Source organism: Phyllostomus discolor, chromosome 3, assembly GCF_004126475.2.
Source record: "Phyllostomus discolor isolate MPI-MPIP mPhyDis1 chromosome 3, mPhyDis1.pri.v3, whole genome shotgun sequence".
Lineage (NCBI taxonomy): Eukaryota > Metazoa > Chordata > Mammalia > Chiroptera > Phyllostomidae > Phyllostomus > Phyllostomus discolor.
Genome location: NC_040905.2, coordinates 45,968,326 through 45,989,548, shown reverse-complemented (window position 1 = coordinate 45,989,548; position 21,223 = coordinate 45,968,326). Strand labels below are relative to the sequence as shown.

Sequence of the window (21,223 nt, the reverse complement as noted above, 5' to 3'; positions counted from 1 at the left end):
CCTAGGTAAAGAACTTTACTTTTTAGTGTTGTTAAATTTTTATTTGGCAGTTGCTTTTTTTAAAACTAGAAAACTTACTTTTTTATTTTTAAGACAAAATAATGGAGATTTGTTGTATTTCAGCCTAATGTTAATTTTGTATCATTTTAAAAATAAGTTTTAGATAACATTCATCAACACACAGTTAGTTTTTTTTAACCTGATAAGATCTTTCAAGATTTACTGTCTTAGCAACATTCAGATATACAATACAGTATTGTTAACTGTAGCCACCATGCTGTACATTTTATCCCTCGGTCTCATTTATGTTTTTAAAAAATTTTATTAAATTTACTGGGGATGACATTAGTTAATGAAATTATGTAGATTTTAAGTGCACAATCTAAAATACATCATCTGTGTATTGCGTTGTGTGTTTACCACCCAAAGTCAAGTCTCCTTCCATCACTATATAGTTGACCCCCTTTCTCTTTTATGATTCCCCCAACTCCCTTCCTTCTGGTTACCACCATACTGTTGTCTGTGCCTATGAGTTTTTGTTTTTTTTCTTGTTTGTTCATTTGTTGCTCTCAGTTTTTATATCCCACATATGAGTAAAAATCATATCATTTTTAACTATTTGTGTCTGACTCATTTCGCTTAGCATGATAGTCTCAAGATCCATTTATATTGTCATAAATGGCAATATTTCATCTTACAGCTGAGCAGTATTCCATTATACATACGAGTATGTGTCACATCTATTTTTTTTTAAATCCTCACCCGAGGATATGTTTAGAGAGAGGAAGAGACAGAGAGAGACAGACAGACAGACATCCATGTGAGAAAGAAACATTGATTGGTTGCCCAGACTAAGAACTGAACCCACAACATAGATTATGTGCCCTGACTGAGAATTGAACCCACAACCTTTTGGTGTAGGGGACAACACTCTAACCAACTGAGCCACCAGCTAGGGCTTTGCCACATCTTCTTTACCCAGTCACCCATCTAAGGACTCCTCAGTTGTTTCCATGTTTTGGCCACCATGAATAATGTTGCAATGAGCATAAGGGTGCATATATGTTTGTGAATAAATGTTTTCAAGTTTTCAGGTAATACCCAAAAGAGGGATTGCTGGGTCATATGGTAACTCTACCCTCACTTTTTTTAGAAACGACCATACTGTTTTCCTTAGTGGCTGTACTAGTTTACATTCCTACCAGCAGTGAATGAAGGTCCCTTTTTCTCTACAATCTCCCCAACTCATGTTATTATTTGTTTTGTTGATAATAGTAATTCTAACAGGTGTGAAGTGGTATCTCATTGTGCTTTGGATTTGCATTTCCCTAATACCTAGTAAAGTTGAGCATCTTTTCATATATCTGTTGGCCATTTGTGTATCTTGGGAGAAGTGTATGTTCAGGTCCTCTGCCCATTTCTTAATTGGATTATTTGTTTTTTTGTTGTTGAGTTGTATGAGTTCTTTATATATTTTGAATATTAAACCCTATTGGAGGTGATGTTTGCAAATATTTTTTCCCATTCTGTTGGCTGCCTTCATGTTTTGTTGACAGTTTCTTTTGCTATGCAGCAGCTTTTTAGTATTATATGGCACCGTTTGTTTATTTTTGCTTTACTTACCTTGTCTTTGAAATCAAATTCATAAAATCCTAAGACCAAGGTTTATAAATTTAGCATGTATATTTCCTTTTATGTAATTTATTGTTTCAGGTCTTGTATTTATGTCTTTGATCCGTTTTGAAGTAATTTTTGTATATGGTGACAAACAATAAACAAATACATAAAGTTGCAGGATGCAAAATTGATGTACAGAAATCCATTGCATTCTTATATATTAACAATGAAGTTTCAGAAAAAGAAGTGAAAAAAACAGTTGCTTTTGCAATTGCAACAAAAATAATAAAATATCTAGGAATAAACTTAACAAAGGATTTGAAGGACCTATACACTGAAACTATAAAACATTATTAAAAGAAATTAAAGAACACACAAAGAAATGGACAAATATTTTATGTTCATGGGTTGGAAGAGTCAAGATAATTAAAATGGCCCTATTACCCAAAGCAATATACATATTAAATATAATCTCCATCAAAATCCCAAAGGCATTTTTTAAAAAAATAAATAAAACAAAAAATAATCACACTTGTATGGAACCACAAAAGACCCCAAATAGCCAAAGGAATTCTGAGAAAAAAGTACAAAGCCAGAGGCATCACACTCCCTAACCTCCAATTATACTACAAAAGGCACTAATCAAAACAGCATGGTATTGGCAGAAAAAACACACACACAGAGGAATGGAACAGAATTGAGAGCCCAGAAACAAACCCATTATATAAACAAATAATTTTTGACAAAGAAGCCAAAAATATATAATGAAGAAAATAAAGCCATTTCAATAAGTGGTACTGAGAAAATTGAAAAGCCACATGCAAAAAATCAAACTGTACTACTATTTGTCATCATATACAAGGACTTATTTATCGTGTAACTGGAAGTTTGTCCCTTGTTACCACCTTTACCCATTTTACCCATCAACCTCTGGCAACCACCAGTCTGTTCTCTGTACCTATGAGTTGTATGTTTGTTTGTTTTTTTTTAATTTCACATATGAGGAGATTACACAGCATTTGTCTTTGTCTGACTTATTTCACTTAGCATACTACCCTGAGGTCCATTTATGCTGTCAAAAACTGGCAGGATTTCCTTCCTTTCTATGTCTAAATAATATTACTATGTATGTATACCATGTTTTCTTTATTCATCCATCCATCAATATAGGTTGTTTCCATGTCTTAGCTATTATAAATAATGCTGCAAAGAACATGGGTGCATCTGTCTTTTTGAGATAGTGATTTTGTTTCCTTTGGATAAATACCCAGAAGTGGAATTGCTGGAACATGTGGTAGTTCCATTTTTAATTTTTTTGAGGAACCTCTATAATGTTTTCCAGAGTGGCTGCACCAATTTATATTCTCAGCAGTACACAAGGGCTTCCTTTTCCACATCCCCACCAACATTTGTTATTTCTTGTCTTCGATAATAGCTAAACAGGTGTGACGTGTTATCTCATTGTGGTTTTGATTTGCATTTCCTTGATGGTAGTGATGTTGAGCACCTTTTTATGTACATCCATTGGCCATATGGATGTCTTTTTTGGAAAAATGTCTTTTTAGTTCCTCTCCAATTTTTTAATCATGTTTTTGTTTGCTATTGAGTTATATGAGTTCTTTATATATTTTGGATTTTAACCCCTTATCCGATATTGCATGGTTTGCAAATATTTTCTTCCATTCAGTAAGTTACCTTGGCTCTGCAGAAGGTTTTTAGTTTGATGTAGTTTCAGTTGTTTGTTTTTGCTTTTGTTGCCTTTGCTTTTGGTGTCAAATTCAAAAAATAATTGCCAAGTATGGCAATTGAAAGACCAGTATGACCAGTATGAAAGTGCTAACCCTCTATGTTTTTTCCTATGAATTTTATGGTTTTAGGTCTTACCTTCAGATCTTTCATGCATTTTGAGTTAATTTTTTTATATGGTGTATGATCACGATCCAGTTTCACTCTTTTGAAGGTGGCTGTCCAGTTTTCTCAATACCATTTATTAAAAAGACTCTTCTTTCTTCATTGTATATACTTGGCTCCTTCATCATAAATTAATTGATCATATATGCATAGTTTTATTTTCTGGCTCTCTATTCTGTTCCTGTGAACCATGTTTCTGTTTTTGTGCCAGTATTTTGCAGTTTTTCATCAGTACCTTGCCACATGGCAAGTTCTTTTCTTCTTGCAAAGTGTCTTCCTCGTTTTCCCTAGAAGGTGAATAGAGTGGATAGTCACATGTCAACTTGGAGAGTTGAGGGGCAAGAGACTCAGAATACATTTGTAGGCAACTGCCCCTAAAGGAGAGAAGTACACAGGTGGCACAAAGAAAAGACTAGCAACCATAGTGACTAGCATGACTGTGACAGGTTTATCTGCTGTTTACTCAAGAGCCATCTCTATATTTTAAACTGCTATGCTGTTTGAGAACAGTTCAGTAAAATACTTTTGAGTTTCAAAAATTTAGTCAAAATTTGCTGTGGCTCTCTGTGAATGGTTGTAGAGAACATAAGAGTAATTTAAAAACATTTATTTTTCAAGAATGCAGGGTCCTGGTTTGATTGAAGGTAAAAGGAAGAATATACATTCATCCAGATCCAAGACTGGAGAACAAATAAGGAAAAATAGAAAAATTGCAAGAAAAAATGGTGAGACATATTTTTTTTTAATTTTAATCATTGTTCAAGTACAGTTTTCTCCCCCCTACTCCCATTCCAGCCCACCCACCCAACCCTCCCCCGAGACATGTATTTTTTTAAGTAAGTAACTTATAGAAACATGGAATTCTGGTGCTAAAAAGGATTCAGAGATTATCTATCTCAGCTTTGTCATTTTACTGATGAGGAAGTTCAAGGAGGTTAAGGATTTTTCCCAGCATTGCACAGCTCATCAGTGGCATAACTAGGACTTGATCCTGAACTTTTGGCTTTTGGGCTGATATTTTTTTTCTATCCTTGTATTTTGGAGTGAATACTTATAGAACCCTTTTAAAATTTACATGTCTGATCTATTTGTTGAGTGACCAACATAGAATGAGGCTTTGAGAAATCATACCATGAGGAATAAAATGGCAGAAAGGAGAAGACAAAATTTATTATTCTTAGTCCTAGATATTATTTCTGTATTCTTATAAAGCCTCAAAGAATGAGCTAAAAAACTATCAGAAAGAAACAATAAGAATCTAGAAAGACTGGTTAAAAACAATAGATAGTGGGGCAGTTGGTAAAATTGAAATACGGACTGTAGATTAAATAATAATGTTTATCAGTGTTAAATTTCCCTGAATTTAATAATAATTTGGTTATGTAAAAGGATGTCTTTGTTTTTGGAAAATGTACACTTAAATATTAGCAAGTAATGGGGCATGGTGTATGCATGTTATTTGTTATGTATATGTGTGTCTGTATGCATGTGTATGTGTATGTAGAGAGGGCAATAGAAAGGTTTAAAAGGGGTGGCAAAATATTAACAATGGGCAAATCCTTTGTTCTATATTTACAACTTTTTGTCAGTCTGAAATTATATCCAAACAAAAAATTTTTAAAAATTCAATAAACAAAAGAAGACAGCCCTGGCTGGCATAGCTCAGTGGATTGAGCGCGGGCTGGGAACCAAAGTGTCCCAGGTTCAATTCCCAGCCAGGGTACATTCCTGGGTTGCAGGCCATAACCCCCAGCAACCGCACATTGATGTTTCTCTCTATCTCTCTATCTCTATCTCTATCTCCCTCCCTTCCCTCTCTAAAAATAAATAAATAAAATCTTAAAAACGAAAAACAAAAAACAAAAGAAGACAAAGTAAATAGCTTTCATGTATAAAATATCACCTAGTAAGAAAATAGAACATCGTATTTATAGTCACAAAAAAGAGAAAAATATCTGCTTACATACCTAATAAAAAATGGGCCATACCTATAAGAAGAGGGTTTAAAAATTGTACTGAGGGACATAAAAAATTGAATAAATGGAAAGAACAACCTTATTCTTGACCATAAAGATTCAATGTTATGAGAAACTTACTTTTCCCTAAATTTTTCTATAAATGCATGAGAGCTCAATCAGAAACAAATTTTTATTTGTTAATTATTTTATTTTATTTTATTTTGCTTTATAAGGCTGGAGGTTAGCTATGAGAATGAGGTTAGCTGGAGATTATATGATACCAAATTTCAACTGGAAAAATAAATATGAAAAACTAACCAAGAAAATTCTGAAAAGTAAAACCCAAGGGAGAATGGGGTAGGAACCTACTCTACATAAAATGAAAGTAATTAGGAAGTCAGAAATTAAAATAATGTGGTACTGGAACAGGAGCAGACAGACAAATCAGTGAAACAATAAAGAGTTTAGGTGTAGAAGCCAGATAAAGTGGGAGTATGGGGGCAGGTATGTGATTAAGATGGAATGTTAAATTGGTAGCAAAAAGGGACTAAACAATAAGTAGTGAAAAATATAAAATTGCATCCTTATAACATTTCTTTCTTTTTATTTCTTTATCCTTACCCAGGGTCATGCTTATTCATTTTAGAGAGAGGGCAAGGGAGTGGGGGAGAGAGAGAGAGGGAGAGAAACAATGATTTGAGAGAGAAACATGGATCAGTTGCCTCTTGTACATGCCCTGACTAGGGACCAAACCCACAACCTAGGCCTGTGCTCTGACTGGGAGTACAACTACAACCTTTTGGTTTATGGGACAATGCTCCAACCAACTGAATCACACCAGCCAGGGCATAACATTCTTATGGTACTAAATTTAGTTCTAGTTTGCCCAAAGATTTAAAAGAAAAGAAAAAATTCTAGAATAAAACATAAATGAATTTTTTGTGATCTTGAAGTAGAAAAAGACTCTTTAAAAAGTGGTTCAGCCCTGGCTGCTATAGCTCAGTGGATTGGGCATGGGTCTGTGAACCAAAGGGTTGCTGGTTCGATTCCCAGTCAGGGCACATGCCTGGATTTCAGGCCAAGTCCCCAGTGAGAGGCACATGAAAGGTAACCACACATTGATGTTTCTCTTCCTCTCTCCTTCCTTTCCCCTCTCTCTAAAAATAAAGAAATACATTTTTTAAAACGAAATGATTCAAACTCAGAATCTAAGAGGGAGAAGAATGTTAAAATTTAGTACATATCATACATTTTTAAAGATTGCTTGGGAAAATACACTAAAGAAAACCAAACATCAAACACAGAAAAAGTATGAGTAATATATGTCTGGGGTTAATTTCATTAGCATGCAAAGAGCTTTTAGAAAACAGGGTAAAGGATAAAGAAAAATAGGTAAGGGACATGAACAAGCAGTTCACAGGAAATATATATATGTGTACCATATATATATATATAAAGATTAACTTCTCATTCATAATTAAAGAAATGCAAATTAAGAAGTATAATCTTAACCTAAGAGAATTCTAAACATTTGAGAATTCCCAGTGGTGAGAATGTAGAAAAAGTAAACATTCTAATGTGTTGTCAAGAAGAATTTAAGTTTGTTCAGTCTTTTTACAGAACAGTTTATTTACATCTATCACAATTTAAGTTACAATTCTTTTCTAACAGCAGTTCTTATAGTGAGTATTTATATAACTGCACTTGCTTAGATACATAAAGATATTTTATAACCATATTTCTCACTGCCTTGTTAATTGTAATAACAAGAAACAATCTAAAGTAGGTGAATAGTTAGTAAATTATAATATAACCAATGAAATAATATTTAGACATTTAAGAAATCAGAAGAATATGTGATATGAAAGGTCTATCTGGAAAAAGACGAGCCATTGTTAATATAATAAAAACGGTTTGTGTAACATCAGTGTAACCTGGCAGCCAAGGAGAGTGGACTGGAATGCGCATATGTGAACAATGACAACTTCAGTGTACTGGTCATTGAGGGGAGTAGATGCCATTGAGTGAGCATATATACTATGTGGCCATCACATTCAGAATGACTGAGCAAATAAAGCAATGAAACTGCATCGGATTTTGCACTAAGCTTAAACATTCCTCCACTGAAACTATTTGGATGATTCAGAAAGCCACAGCTATGGGGAACTAGTGATTGGCAGCTTCATCATGATAACGTGCCTGCTCATGCATCATGTCTTATGCAGAGCTTTATGTTTCTTGTATCTTGTGTCTTCTATAATAATTGTCTCCATTTTTCACATTACGTGGCTGGGTACCTTCTGGACAGACCTCATATATGTGCTGATAAGGAAAAAAGGCATGTTATGTATAGAACAGAGATAAGAATGATATCAAAGTTCTTGTTGGAAACAATGCAAGCAGTAAGATTGCTGAGCAGCAACTAAAAGTTCTAAAAGAAATTTTATTCCTAGTATTCTGTAACTAGAACCTAGAATTTAATATCCAGAAAAATATCTTTCAAAAATAAAGGTGAAAGAAAGCTTCAGACATACAAAAGCTGGAAGAATTCATCACTATGTATAGTATTTAACATACTATAGGAAATGTTAAAGGACATTCTTCTGGCAGAAGAAAGATGATACTTGATAGAAATCTGAGTCTACATGAAGGAATTAGGATTACTAGAAATGGTAACTAAATTGATAAAAATACACAATTCTTATTTATAAGTCAACTTTAAAGGGAAGTTGACTTAAACAAAGATAACAACAGTGGATTATGAGGTTTTAACATATAAAAGTAAAATTTGTGACAACAAAGAAATAAAGAGAAATGGAAATAAAATATTGTAAAATATATCTGAAGATGCTATTTGAAGACAGACTGTAATAACTGAAAAGTATATACTATAAAACCTAAAGGAACCATTATAACAAAGGAAACCAGTTACAGCTAGTAAACCACCAAAGAAAATAAAATAGAATAACAAAAAATATTCAGTGTTAACCCAAAAGAAGGAATAAGAAGAAGGGAAGGGGAACAAAGAGCAGGTAGAAAGGGCAGAAAACAAATAGCAAGGTGATACAACTAAGCCTACCATATTTTGCCATGTATAATGTGCATCCATGTTTCTGTGTGCATTGTGCACAGGATTATTATACCCATGGTATGTAATCATTATACTCATGTATAATGCACATCCTTATTTTTCCCTCAAAAATTTGGGCAAAAAAGTGTGCATTTTACATGGCAAAATATGGTAACCACATCAACAATTACTTGAAATGTAAATGGTCAAGATACTTCCAATTAAGAGGCAGAGATTGTCAGAGATTGGCTGAAAAAGCAAGACTCAACTACATGCTGACTTTAAGAAACATACATGGAATAAATAAAGACACAAATAGGTTCAAATTAAAAGGATGAGGAAAATATACTTTGCAAACATCAATTGCATTAGTTTTCTATTGTGGTAATAATTTACCACAGAATTAGTGACATAAAACAACACAACTTTGTTCCTCGTACAGTCCTTAGGTTAAAAGTCCAAATGAATAAGGGGTTAAAATCAAGGTGTCAACAGCAGGGGTTCCTTTTGCGGACTCCAGGAGAAAATCTGTTTCTTACCTCTTCTAGCTTCTAAAAGCTGTGGCATTCCTTTGGTGCTGCCCACATACAAGCCTCTGCTTCTGTGGTCACAGTGCCTTCTGCTCTTTTGATCTTCTTGCTTCTCTCTTGCTTTCTCAAGATCCATAACATAACCATATTACAAAGTTGCTTTTGTTATATTGGGTAGCATTCTCATGTTCTGAGGATTTAAGATATAAACATCTTTGGAGAACCACTATTTACTTACCGTACTACACCAATCAAAAGAAATTTGTTTACAATGGGAAGGCAAGTCACAGTAGTTATTTAGTCATGACTGGAAGTGAACGTCTTCCACAACTTAGTTTTCATTTCAAATTTTATATGGTTAATTTATTTTATTTTAACTTAATCTTTATTGTATTTTATTCCATTACCATTTAGTCCCCTTATACCTCTTTCCCCTCAGTAATCACCACATCGTTGAGTCCTTTTCCCTTTTTGCTCAATCCCTGCACCCCTAACCTCCTTCTTACAGCTGTGATCCTGCTCTTCATCTATAAGTCTGTCCCCATTTTCCTTGTTAGTTCACTTTGTTCATTAGATTGCACATACAAGTGAAATCATATACTATTTGTCTTTCTCTGATAGGCTTATTTCACTTAGCATAAATCCATATCCATCTCCATCTCCATCCAAAATGTGGCAAAGTGTGAAATTTTCTTCTTTTTATGGCCTAGTAGTATTCCTTTGTATAAATGTCCCATAGTTGTTTATCCACTCAGCTACTGATGGACACTTGGGCTGCTTCCATATCTTGGTGTTTTTAAATAGGGCTGCAGTCAACATAGGGCTGCTGTGTTCTTTCAAATTAGTGTTGAGGGTTTTTTCAGGTATATTCTCAGAAGGAGAATAACTAGGTTGAAAGGCAGATCCATTTTTAATTTTTTGAGTATCTTCATACTGCTTTTCACAATGGCTGCACCAGTCTACATTCCCACCAACCATGCAAAAGGGTTCCCCTTTCTCCGCATGCATCCCAGCACTTGTTGTTTGTTGATTTATTGGTGCTAGCCATTCTGACAGGTGTGAAATGATGTCTCACTGTGGTTTTAATTTGCATTTCTCTGATGATTAGTGGCATTAAGTAAGAAAAGATTATGAACAACTGTATGCCAACAAATGAATCCTAGGTGACATGGATAAATTCCTAGAAACATACAAGCTTCCAAAACTAAACCAGGAAGGATTAGAGCATCTGAATAGATAGATTATGCATAGTAAAACTAAAGCAATGTTAAAAAAAAAAAAAACCTAACAGGGAAAAGCTCTGGACCAGATGGCTTCACAGGTGAATTTTACCAAACATTCCTAGAATTACCTCTCCTCAAACTATATCATAAAATTCAAGAGGAGGAAATGTTCCCAAACTCATTTTACAAGGCTAGCATTATCCTAATTCCAAAACCAGATAAAGACACTACAAAGAAAGAAAATTATAGGCCAATACCTCTGATGAACATAGATGGTAAAATCCTCAACAAAATATTAGCAAACTGCATACAACAATGCATCAAAAAGATCATAACCAAGGATCCAAGATGGTGGAGGAGTAAGTGAAAGCTACACTAATCTCCTCTCAGGACCAGTCTGGAATTACAACTAAATTGTAGAGAAATCATCCAGAATAAACAACTGAACAATAGTAGGAGGGAAACCTCATAACCACAGACATACAAAGAAACAGCTTCGCCATAATGTGACTAGTGTGGAGAGCAGAGGAGACGCAAGAGTTTTGGCTGAATGGCAGCTGAAGTGCTGGAGGAATATTCAGCAATTGGGGGGTTCCCCCTGAGAAGTATGGTGTCTAAACTCCAAGCTGCCCAGAACCTAAGCCTACAGAACCAGAGCCCAAAAAGAACCCAGATAACCCAGACAGCTGAAGTCACAGAAAGCCTTTTAAAGGGTAATGCATAAAATTTCATTTGCGCTCGTTTATCCTGGGCTCCAGCAAAGAGGGGTCAGAGTAGACTAGAGATGCTTGAGGAGAGACTGGGGGTGGTGGCTTTATGGAGAGAACTGAGGGAGCAGCTGCCAGGATCCTGGTGCTGAGTCATCCCCTACACTCCAGGAGCCATCTCAACATACAGTTTATCTGGTGGGGACAAAATACTTTGTAGTCCGGGATAGAGGAAGGTAGGCTCAAATGTTCAGCAGTTAGTTTGTTTTACAGTGGAACTGAGTGGAAGAAATCAAATAAAAGGCAAATCATGATCTGCTAAGAAGTCTGCTGCAGCACTCAATTACCTTTGTAAGGTTTTAGGATGAGGCAGGTTAGGTAACTTAAAATGGGAAAAGCTGTCATCAAAGCTATTCTGAAATTCAAGGAAACCAAATGAATATTATCCACAAAAATTGACAGGATTTGGAGTATCTAAATGAGGAGTTACCGTATTTTAGGAAGCACAGTGGAAAAATGATGCATAACCTGGTAAACTGTTTTGACTGTATATTTCCTGGCTTAGGAAATCAAAACTGTTACACAAATTAAGATCATAGTTCTTTAATGACAGTTACTTTTAGCAAAGAAAAAAAATTTAGCATTCTCCTTTCTGGTTTCACTGGGGTTAATTTTTGTATTTTGTACCTTTTGTAATTATGTACTTTTAAATTTTCTTTTTATGGTTTTTATAAGACATTTTGGTGTACAAGAATGATATTATACAACATTTTGTTGGGTTTAATAGCATTTAATTCTAGATTTAAATAATCTTTTTCACTGGAATTTTTAAGAAAATAATCTGTTAATCTCATATATGCACCTTTCATGGGGTTTCAGTCAACATAAACTGCTCAGATGATTTATAACTTCTACAAATATTTTCCAACTAACAAAATTTGTCTCTTTCATCCTATTATATGGAGATACTATGGTTGGATCAATGGATAAAATACTCTTTTATAATGTAGTGTACCTCTATTCCAGAATGTTGACTGGGTTCACCCTGTTACCTGTATTCTTCCTGATTTTCAATAAGGATTATTTTTTTGACCCTTCCCTCATTTCAGAAAAAATGAAGATCAATAAAATATCTCTTTCTGTCATTAACCGGAGAAACATTTTTGGAGAGAACCTACTGTATAAGGCTGCACTGCACAATGATATTCATCTTGTTCATTACTGTATTGAAAAAGGAGGAAATGTTAATCAACCAAGTTATGCTGGTAAGTTGGGGTTACCACCCACAGTTATCTTGAAAGTGATTTGTAGTTTTAGAAGAGTCCTTCCAGTGGATGTATGGCAAACTGGGCCTAAGGCAAGTCTCAAAGCTTCCACGCAAAGCTTCCACGCAATTTTCCTACAAGGTAGCCCTTCACCATCATCTCCCAGGGAAATGTTAAGGGCAGAGGGAACAAAAGAAGAGCATTATATTTCTCCTTCAGTGATTATGCCTGCCTGTGGGCTGTGTGCAATGGCATTACACAGGAGGGTGGGGTTCCTGAGGCTGGCTTGCTCCCTGTGCCCTGGGCACCTCAGCTTTGAATGGAAGAGAAATGAGGTCAAAAGCTGAAAGAAGCTAATGATACATTGAACTTGAGGGAAACTGATGATAAAATGGTAGATGTACAGAAATAGCAATGGCCAGGGAAATGGAGAGAAGAGAGTATGAGGTAGAGAGGGTTGGACAGAGAAGTCAGAAAGAAGAGTCTCCCTGGTATCTCTGGTACAGTTTTCTTTGTGGGGAGAACCTGACATGTTCTCCTGGAAATGAATGATTCTTTGAAAGGATTTAAGTAACTATGCTACACTGAGCTGGCCTGGATAGGACTTTTTGTGTCCATACTTTTACTATTATGTCTAGACTTCCTCAGCTTATGAAACAGTACAAAAAGTCTTATGGTGTGCTGAGATCAATACCATAGTCCGTGGACAGGCAGGTGATTACTAGTGCCTCCTCAATACTTAACTTTAGCAAGGTCTGGGTTTCTCCTGTAATCAAGTTTTAACAGGTTGTAATTCCCAACCTTATACCCAGATGAACCACCATCTTCCTCTTACCCTCAATCTTTGCTCCTTATTTGCTAGATAAAGCACTTGTTCCCTTGATTTTGAGAAATATGTGGTTCTTTCTGTTAGTGTCTGTCTATTCCTTACATTTAGGAGTAGCCCTACATGCAGCTAACTGGACTTTGTGGATTTCCCAAGCATCTCTTGACCTGTGTTTTCTCATTAGCCCCCACCCTTTTTTCTGTGCCATTGTTAACATGCTTGGAGGCTGTGCCCTGCTTGTGTTCAGCCAGTTAATGTACACCTTTTCCTCACAGGTACTTCTGTGACCTTCATGAATTCTTTATCTTTCCCATATTCTCCAGGCTTTTTGAACTCTTATTTATTTTTTTAAGTTTATAAATGATTCTTTAAAAAAATTTTTCTGTTGTATTTTTTTCATTGCCATTTATCCCCCCTGTGAACTCTCTTGTTTTCTACTTTCCTTCTCTCTTTGCATCTTAGCTCAGATCATTATACTTCTGGCTATTACCTCCCACAGGTTGCAGAGGGCAGTGTTTCCAAGGGCTGTCTCCAAACCATTTCCATCAATCACCTGCAACGTTTTGTTTAAAATGAACCTTTAATTCCACCCCCAAAACACACACACAGACACACACACACACACACACTCCCTCTCTCTCTCTCTCTCTCGATAAAAATCTTTAGGTTAAAACCTGGAAATCTTCATTTTTAACAAGTTCCCCAGGTGATTTTTATTCTCATTAAAGCTCAAGAACTACTGGCAAGAGGTGTATGATCTCCACATAACATACCAGTTCAAAGTTGTGAACTTTCCCAGTGTGCCTCCTATGTGCCAGCTACTCTGAAAACAAATATAAATAATATCTATTAGAAAGCCTTAAATATATTTTGTGATACAATATAAAAAAGGCTTAAGTGCTTTTTGAGAAATTACAAAATGTACAATAACAAACCAATGGTTTTTTTAATAGGTGCCATTTATATTTAATGTCTTCATATACATTTTCATATTTTTGGTTTTAAAAATCAATTGGAATAATTTTTTACCTATCAAAAGCAATAGATGTTCCTTGGTGACAACCAGGAAGTAGGCTGAAGAAACTCTTAATACCCAACATAGATCTCAAAGCTTCTTTGCTAAAACCCTCTCAGACAAAGGCCTCGAGCATTATTTTTCATAGAATTCTGATTCCTATGCCTATGACACATTAGAACTGAGAAGAAAATTTGGTATGGACCAGAATATCGACAATAGTAAGAAGTTTAAACCAACATCAAGGCAAGTGACAGATAAAAACATAAATGAGAGGCAAAATTGTTGAGGACTATATATTTGGGAAGAAGTACACTTCGTACCTCTGTAGGTGTTAGCAATTGCTGCATGAGGACATAAAACTAACATTATGATCTTGAATCTTTATTAAGCATGTATTAATTATATTCTCTTTATAGGAAATTCATAACCCTATAAAGCTTTAAAGAGATTTGCTCCAAAATGGTTAAATATTTGGAAAGAAAAAATATTACTTAAGGATCTGCCAACCTGCAGATTCAGGAGTTAATAAAAGATCTGTTGTAAATTATACTCTACCTTTACTTTGGAGGCATGGAATCACAGAAGGAATAACTCTAGGGAAAGGGAAATTCTTGGTTACATTTGATTTCTTTCTATAATATGTAGCTCTTTCTATGGTCTACAGTGGCCCTATCTGCAGAATAAAGGTCCTTTTGGGTTTACTGATGCTGAAAATTTCTTTCAGCCCTGAGACTGCTCATTACTGGATCATTCTTGCTTAGGTCTTACTTAAAGTAGTATTCTCTGTCTCCTTTTTTAAAATCCTCACCCAAGGATATGTTTATTGATTTTTGTCTTTGAGAGAGAGAGGAACATCAATGTGAGAAACATTGATTGGCTGCCATCTCACGTGCTCCGACTGGATATTGAACCTGCAACTTGGATATGTGCCCTGACCAGGGATGATCGAACCTGCATACTTTTGGTGTGCAAGATGATGCTCCAACCAACTGAGCCACCTGGCCAGGGCAGCAGTAACATTCATTTTTAACCTCCCCTTCCCCACAGGCTCCACCATTTACTCTGAATTACTCACATGCACCTTGTCTTCTTGGGGAATTTTTTGTAGTAAATTTAAAATACGAGATTGGGTTTCCTTGGAAAACAAACCATTGTTTTACATTTATCTTATCTTTCTGTCAATCTGGGCTCAGGGAAAACAATCTTTTGTTGCGGTTATTTTCTCATGCCTATAGCAGCCATTTTGTCCCCTTTAGGAAATCAGTTTTTATTGTAGTTTATGGAAACCTAAATGAAGAAAGGAGATTTCTAAAAAGATCATCATCTGCATTCCAAAATTAATAACTTTTGGATTTCTGATACTTCATTTTTCATCCAACAAGCCTTGACCTATGGCAGATAATCAAGTTAATCAGTGGACACATCAATAAGCAAATTTCCAGTCGTCTGCAGGTCTCAATACTCAAATACCCATGAATTCACATTTTGTATCAGAAACAGTACTTTGAGGGAGATAGTTTTATATTATTAAAAAAAACAGGCAGTTCTTAAATGTAGGTATTCCAAAGGTTCACATGTAAGTTGTTTATTTAAATATTTTTATGAAATTGTGAAAATTTTCAAACATAGAAAAGTTGAAAGGATTATACAGTAAACATCCATATACCTAATACCTAGATTCTACGTATTTGTTTTCATCACATACTTACTGTAAAGGAGAAACACTCATGTGTTTTTCTTCTACTCACACTCACATCAGTACTTCCGACACCAGGTGTCTGGGTTTTCAACCTGTTAAGCAGTTCTCTGACACCAACTGAGTGTCAGTTCAGTTCAATTCTGACACTAACCCACATTAGCACAGACCCTACAGATTAAGGGCTCCGTTCCACAAAACTGCCTCCCATTTAAATGCCAAATAGTAAGACCCCAGGTTACCTATAACTTCTGTTCAACTTCTGTGCCCATGGAATAGGGGGTATGCTACCTCCCAGCAAATAAATGTGTCCACCAGCCTGGAAAAGCTCTCCAAATCCCATACTTTTGGGAATTTTATGGAGGCTCCATCATGTAGGCAAGATCAATTATGAAATTCATTTCCAGCCGCTCTCTTCTCTCCAAAGAATTAGGGTGGGAGGGGGAGCTGAAAGTTCCAAGTTTCTAATCATGGTTTGGTCTTCTGGTGACCAGCTCCCATCTGTCAAAAGTTGCCTCATTAGAACAAAAGACACTTCCGCCACCCAGGAAATTCCAAGAGGTTTAGGAGTTCTGTGTCAGATGCTCCTGCTACTCAGGAAATTACAAAGATCTTGGAGGTTCTGTATCAAGAACTGGGGTCAGAAGCTAAATACTAGAACAAAATGTTCTCCTAGTATCCCTGTTTACATGGGTTTTAGGAGCTCCATGTCAGAAACCATGAAGTAAAGACCATTATATATTTCTTATTGTTTTATACCTATCCATCTATAAATCTCTGTTCATCCATCAATCCATCTGTATGTTGAAATATTTCAAAGAAAGTTACAGAGATAAGTATATTTCACCACTAAATAGAGTTCAATAGTTTTTTTTCTTTGAGGTAAAAGTTTCATACAATAAAATGCCAATTCTTAGATGTGCCATTTGATGAATTTTGACATACTCACCTGTGTAATCCAAACCTTGATTAAGAGATAGAATATTACCAAAATTATACAAAAATCCATCATACCTTTCCTCAGTTGTTCCCCACACCCACTCTCTGGAAGCCACTACTATTCTGATATTATTCACTCTACATTAGTTTTGCCTCTTTAATATTTAGTAATAAGCATGATGTTAGCTGTAGGCTTTTGTAACTGCTCCTTATATTGAGGAATCCATTTCCAATTTGCTGAGGGTTTTTATGAGGAATAGATGCTTGGTCATGACATATTACTATTTTTTTATATTGCTGGATTCAATTTGCTAATAACGCTATGTTAAAGATATTTTGTATCAATGTTGATAAGTAATATTGGTCTATAATTTTCTTGTAATGTCTTTGGTTTTGGTATTAAGGTTTTGTAGACCTCATAAAATGAGTTAAGTAGTATTCTCCCTTCTAGTTTGTGTAAGATTGAGGTATTTTTCTTGCTTAAATGTTTGACAGAATTTAAGAGTAAAACTATCTGAGCTTGTAGTTTCCTTTGTGAGAAGATTCTGATAATAAATTAAAATTCTTTAATAGGTGTGGGCTATTCAGTTTTCTGTTTCAGTTTAGGTAAATTGTATTTTTAAAGGAATTTGTCTTCATCTAAGTTATAGAATTTATTTATGAAGTTATTTATAATAGTCTCCTGTAATCCTTTTAGTATCTGAAAAATTTTAGGAATACTTTATCTTTTATTTCTTATGCTTTCATTTATCTTTCATTATCTTCCTCCCTACTCAGCTCCCTTTCTTCTCTCCCTTCCTCCATTTTTCTCTTTTTCTTCCATCCTTCCTAAGCTAGAGGATTATCAGTTTTTTCTCTATTATCTGTTTTGTATTTCATTTCTACTCTTTTTCTGACTTCTACTTATTTTTGGTTTTCTTTGTTCTTTTTCTAGTTTCTTAGGGTTGAAAATGAGGTCACAAATTTTTGTACCTTTTTTCCTACTGTAAGCATTTAAAGCTTTAAATTTTCCTCTAAACGCTGTTTCTGCTGCATCCCACAGATTTTGGTATATTGAATTTTCATTATCACTCAGTTTGAAATATTTTTCATTTCTTGTATTATTACTTCTTTGACCCCAGGATTAATTATATTGGAAGTTATTTAATTTTTAAATAGTTGAAGATTGTCCAGATGTCTTTCTGTTATTGATTTCTAACTTAATCCCATTATGGTTGAAGGATACACTTTCTATGAATTTGATCCTTTTACACTTATTGAGAATTGGTGTATCGTCTAGTATATGGTTTTTCTTGGGGAATAACCCTGTGCACTTGAATGTTTGTTCTTCACTTGTATGTGATGTTCTGTAAATGTCAGTAAGATGAAGGTGGCTGGTAATGTTCAGAACATCCTATCTATACTGATGTCTAGTTGACCTATCATTTCCTGAGAGGGGTATTAAAATGTTCATAACTGTGATTGTGGACTTGTCTATTCATCCCTTTAATTCTGTCAAATTTTGCTTCTAATATTTTGAATCTCTGTTATTAGATACATACATAGTTATAATTGTCATATCTTCTGATAAAATGACCATTTAATTTTTATGAAATATCTCTCTTTATATCTGGTAAAACTTTGTCTTAAAGTTTATATGTTAATATATACATTACAGTCTTATGTTTCTTGTCTATTTGCTATGTCTTTTTAATCATTTATTTTGAACTTATGTCTTTATATTTTAAATATATTTCTCGTGTCATGCTATTTTATCCATTCTGCCAGTCTCTGCCTTTCATAATTTTATTTTTATTTTTCATTTTTTTTCCTCACCCAAGGACATGGTTATTGATTTTCAAGAGAGGGGAGGGGAAGGAGAGAGAGAGGGAGAGAAACATCGATGTGAGAGAGAAACATCGATTGATTGCCTCTTGTGTGCACCCTGACCAGGAACCAAACCTACAACCCAGACATGTGCCCTGACTAGGAATCAAACCCATGACGTCTTGGTTTACAGGATGATACCCAGCCAAATGAGCCACACCAGCCTGGGCAATCTCTGCCTTTTAAGTAGGGAGACTATTCAAGTTTCACAGAATATAAATAGTCAAATTTAGGATTACCATTTTACTAATTGTTTCTTGTGAGCTTCATCTGTTTTTTTGTTTGTTTGTTTCCTTGTCTATGTTATTTTGTAGTGGATAGTATAGGAATTACAATATACATCTTTAATGTTTTACAGTCTTTTTAAAGTTAATATTGTAATTCTTCACATAAAATGTATTAATATTGAACATATTTCCCTTATCCTTTGTGTAATAGATGTCACATATATGTATGTACCTTTGTAAACCCCCAAATATAATGTTATAATTATGGGCCAATATTATTTATCAATTACTTTAAATAGCCATGTGCATTTTAAGGAAATTTATAGGAAGAACCTTTATTAACTACATATTTACCATTTTTGGTGCTCTTCATTTTTTCCTCTAGGCTTTCTATTTAATACTAAAAGAGAAACTCCTCCTATAACATTTTATGGCTACTGTTCTTGACTGGGGTGATTTTGCCTCTAAGGGGATATTTGGCAGGTTCCTGGAAACATTTTTAGCTTACAACTGGGAAGAGGGGTTGATTGATACTGGCATTTGATAGAATGCTCAGAACAATAAAAATTGTTCAGCCCAAAATATTAGTGCAGAAATTGAGAAACCCTCATTTATGGAGAAGTTTCTGGAAAGAGTGAAACATACTTTTAACATGGCTGCTTTTAGGTTTTCTTACATCAATCATATGATTTATTGGAATTTAAAAAATATGTATTACTTATAGCATTGTCTCTACCTGACAGAATATTTATTTGGATGACTTGTTTTCTTGGAGCATTTTGTGGATGTTTGTTGAACTGTAAATAGCTTTTTGCAAGTAAGGAGAAAGAACTGATTCTATGTAGTCCTGTCAGCTGGGTTACTTTAATGAAAGTACCTTGAGTTAGAAATAAAGCTCTTTTCCCCCTCTTCTCTGCAGAAGAATAGCCTGCAACAAGCATTCTTTATGAGCTGTAATGACCCCCTCCCCTTACAGCTTTTTTATTTGAAGAAGGCAGGAACGGTTTTAAATATTTTACTTTTTATATTTTTCTACAATGGAGTTGGAGGTAGATATTTGGTTTGTCTGTTAGGTTTATTGAATTCATCAAATAATACAGGTTGTTTTCATGGTGAGATTATCTTGTCGTATATAATCATATTTTTTTAAAGAAACAGCTTAGAATTTGAGTTTTTATTTTAAGGCTAAGCACAAAACATTATTAAGATGCTAGATGTAAACAAATACCATTTCCTTTTTGTGTAATAGGTTGGACAGCACTTCATGAAGCAAGTGTAAGAGGATTTTATGAGACAGCGAGTGAACTAATAAAAGGCGGAGCAGATGTAAATATCAAAGGAATGTACCAGATCACTCCCCTACATGATGCTGTGATGAATGGACATTATAAGGTACTCTAATGCTTTTGTTTACAGATTAAATACCATATTCTGCAAGTATTAAAATCTCTGGGACCAAGCAATAGGAAAATAGACAGGAATTCAGTGTCAGTTCATTCTGCTAATCAGTATTCAGAATTTATACTAAAATTTTACTGTGTGATTGTTTGTGTCTAATATGGCTGGTGACATTTTACATGTAAGTCTTAATGACTATAGAACATTTTTGTTTATACATGGTATTTTTTAAAACTTGTACTTTTTAAAAACCCTTTTTGTGTGGTGCTTTATAGACTTTAAGGGAATATCTCCTTCTGTAAAGTGTTACACAATGATGTTCAATCTCTATATAAGACATACAGTTTTATGGAGTCTAGTGTCATTTTCATAGTCAGTATCAGATAGCCTTCCAGGCTTAATGGTCAACCAGTACACACCAACACAGATGTACCATGGTTAAATATCAAAATACTGTAATTCCATATAAGTTGATAAGTAGTAACTGCAGTTATAATAATTCTCATTGAGATTAAGAATTTTAGCACATAGAGTTTATCTCAGAAGTCATATATGCTGTGAGGTTCCTAGACGTTTTTTGGTTCAGGCACCACATTACAGGACCAAGATACTTGCTGAAAATATCTTCTTTATTTCAGTATTGAGTTCCATCAGGGTTCAGAACTCCTAGGATAGGAAAGAGGGCTAATCACCTGGGCTCAGGAAGATCTGTTCTGTATATTTTCAGAACAAATGCCTGACACAGGTAGAATTGTGGAAGGCTACTGGGAGGTATGGACATAGAAAGATAGGGCATATTCCTTCTTAATGTGGAATAGTACTTTAGGAGAGTTTAGGTAGTTTTGCTTTTTTGATAATGTATCACCTGCTAGTAAGTGATTACTGCACATTATGTAGAGGGTTGGAAAGAGGGAATTCTGCTTGGGACCTAATTTAATGGCCAGGAGAATGCAGGTTTAGACAGGTAATGGT

General features: G+C 34.8%; 1 protein-coding gene across 4 annotated transcripts in view; it reads left to right on the top strand.

Annotated features, from left to right (window-relative positions):
- The window catches only part of ANKRD31 (ankyrin repeat domain 31), a 119,824-nt gene that overhangs the window by 36,041 nt on the left and 62,560 nt on the right, over window positions 1–21,223 (top strand). For all 4 annotated transcript variants that reach the window (XM_036020425.1, XM_028517576.2, XM_036020427.1 and 1 more), the window contains 3 exons: window positions 4,147–4,253; window positions 12,126–12,281; window positions 20,103–20,245. In XM_036020425.1, the coding sequence (XP_035876318.1) occupies window positions 4,147–4,253; window positions 12,126–12,281; window positions 20,103–20,245 (406 nt within the window). The remainder of the gene's footprint in view (window positions 1–4,146; window positions 4,254–12,125; window positions 12,282–20,102; window positions 20,246–21,223) is intronic.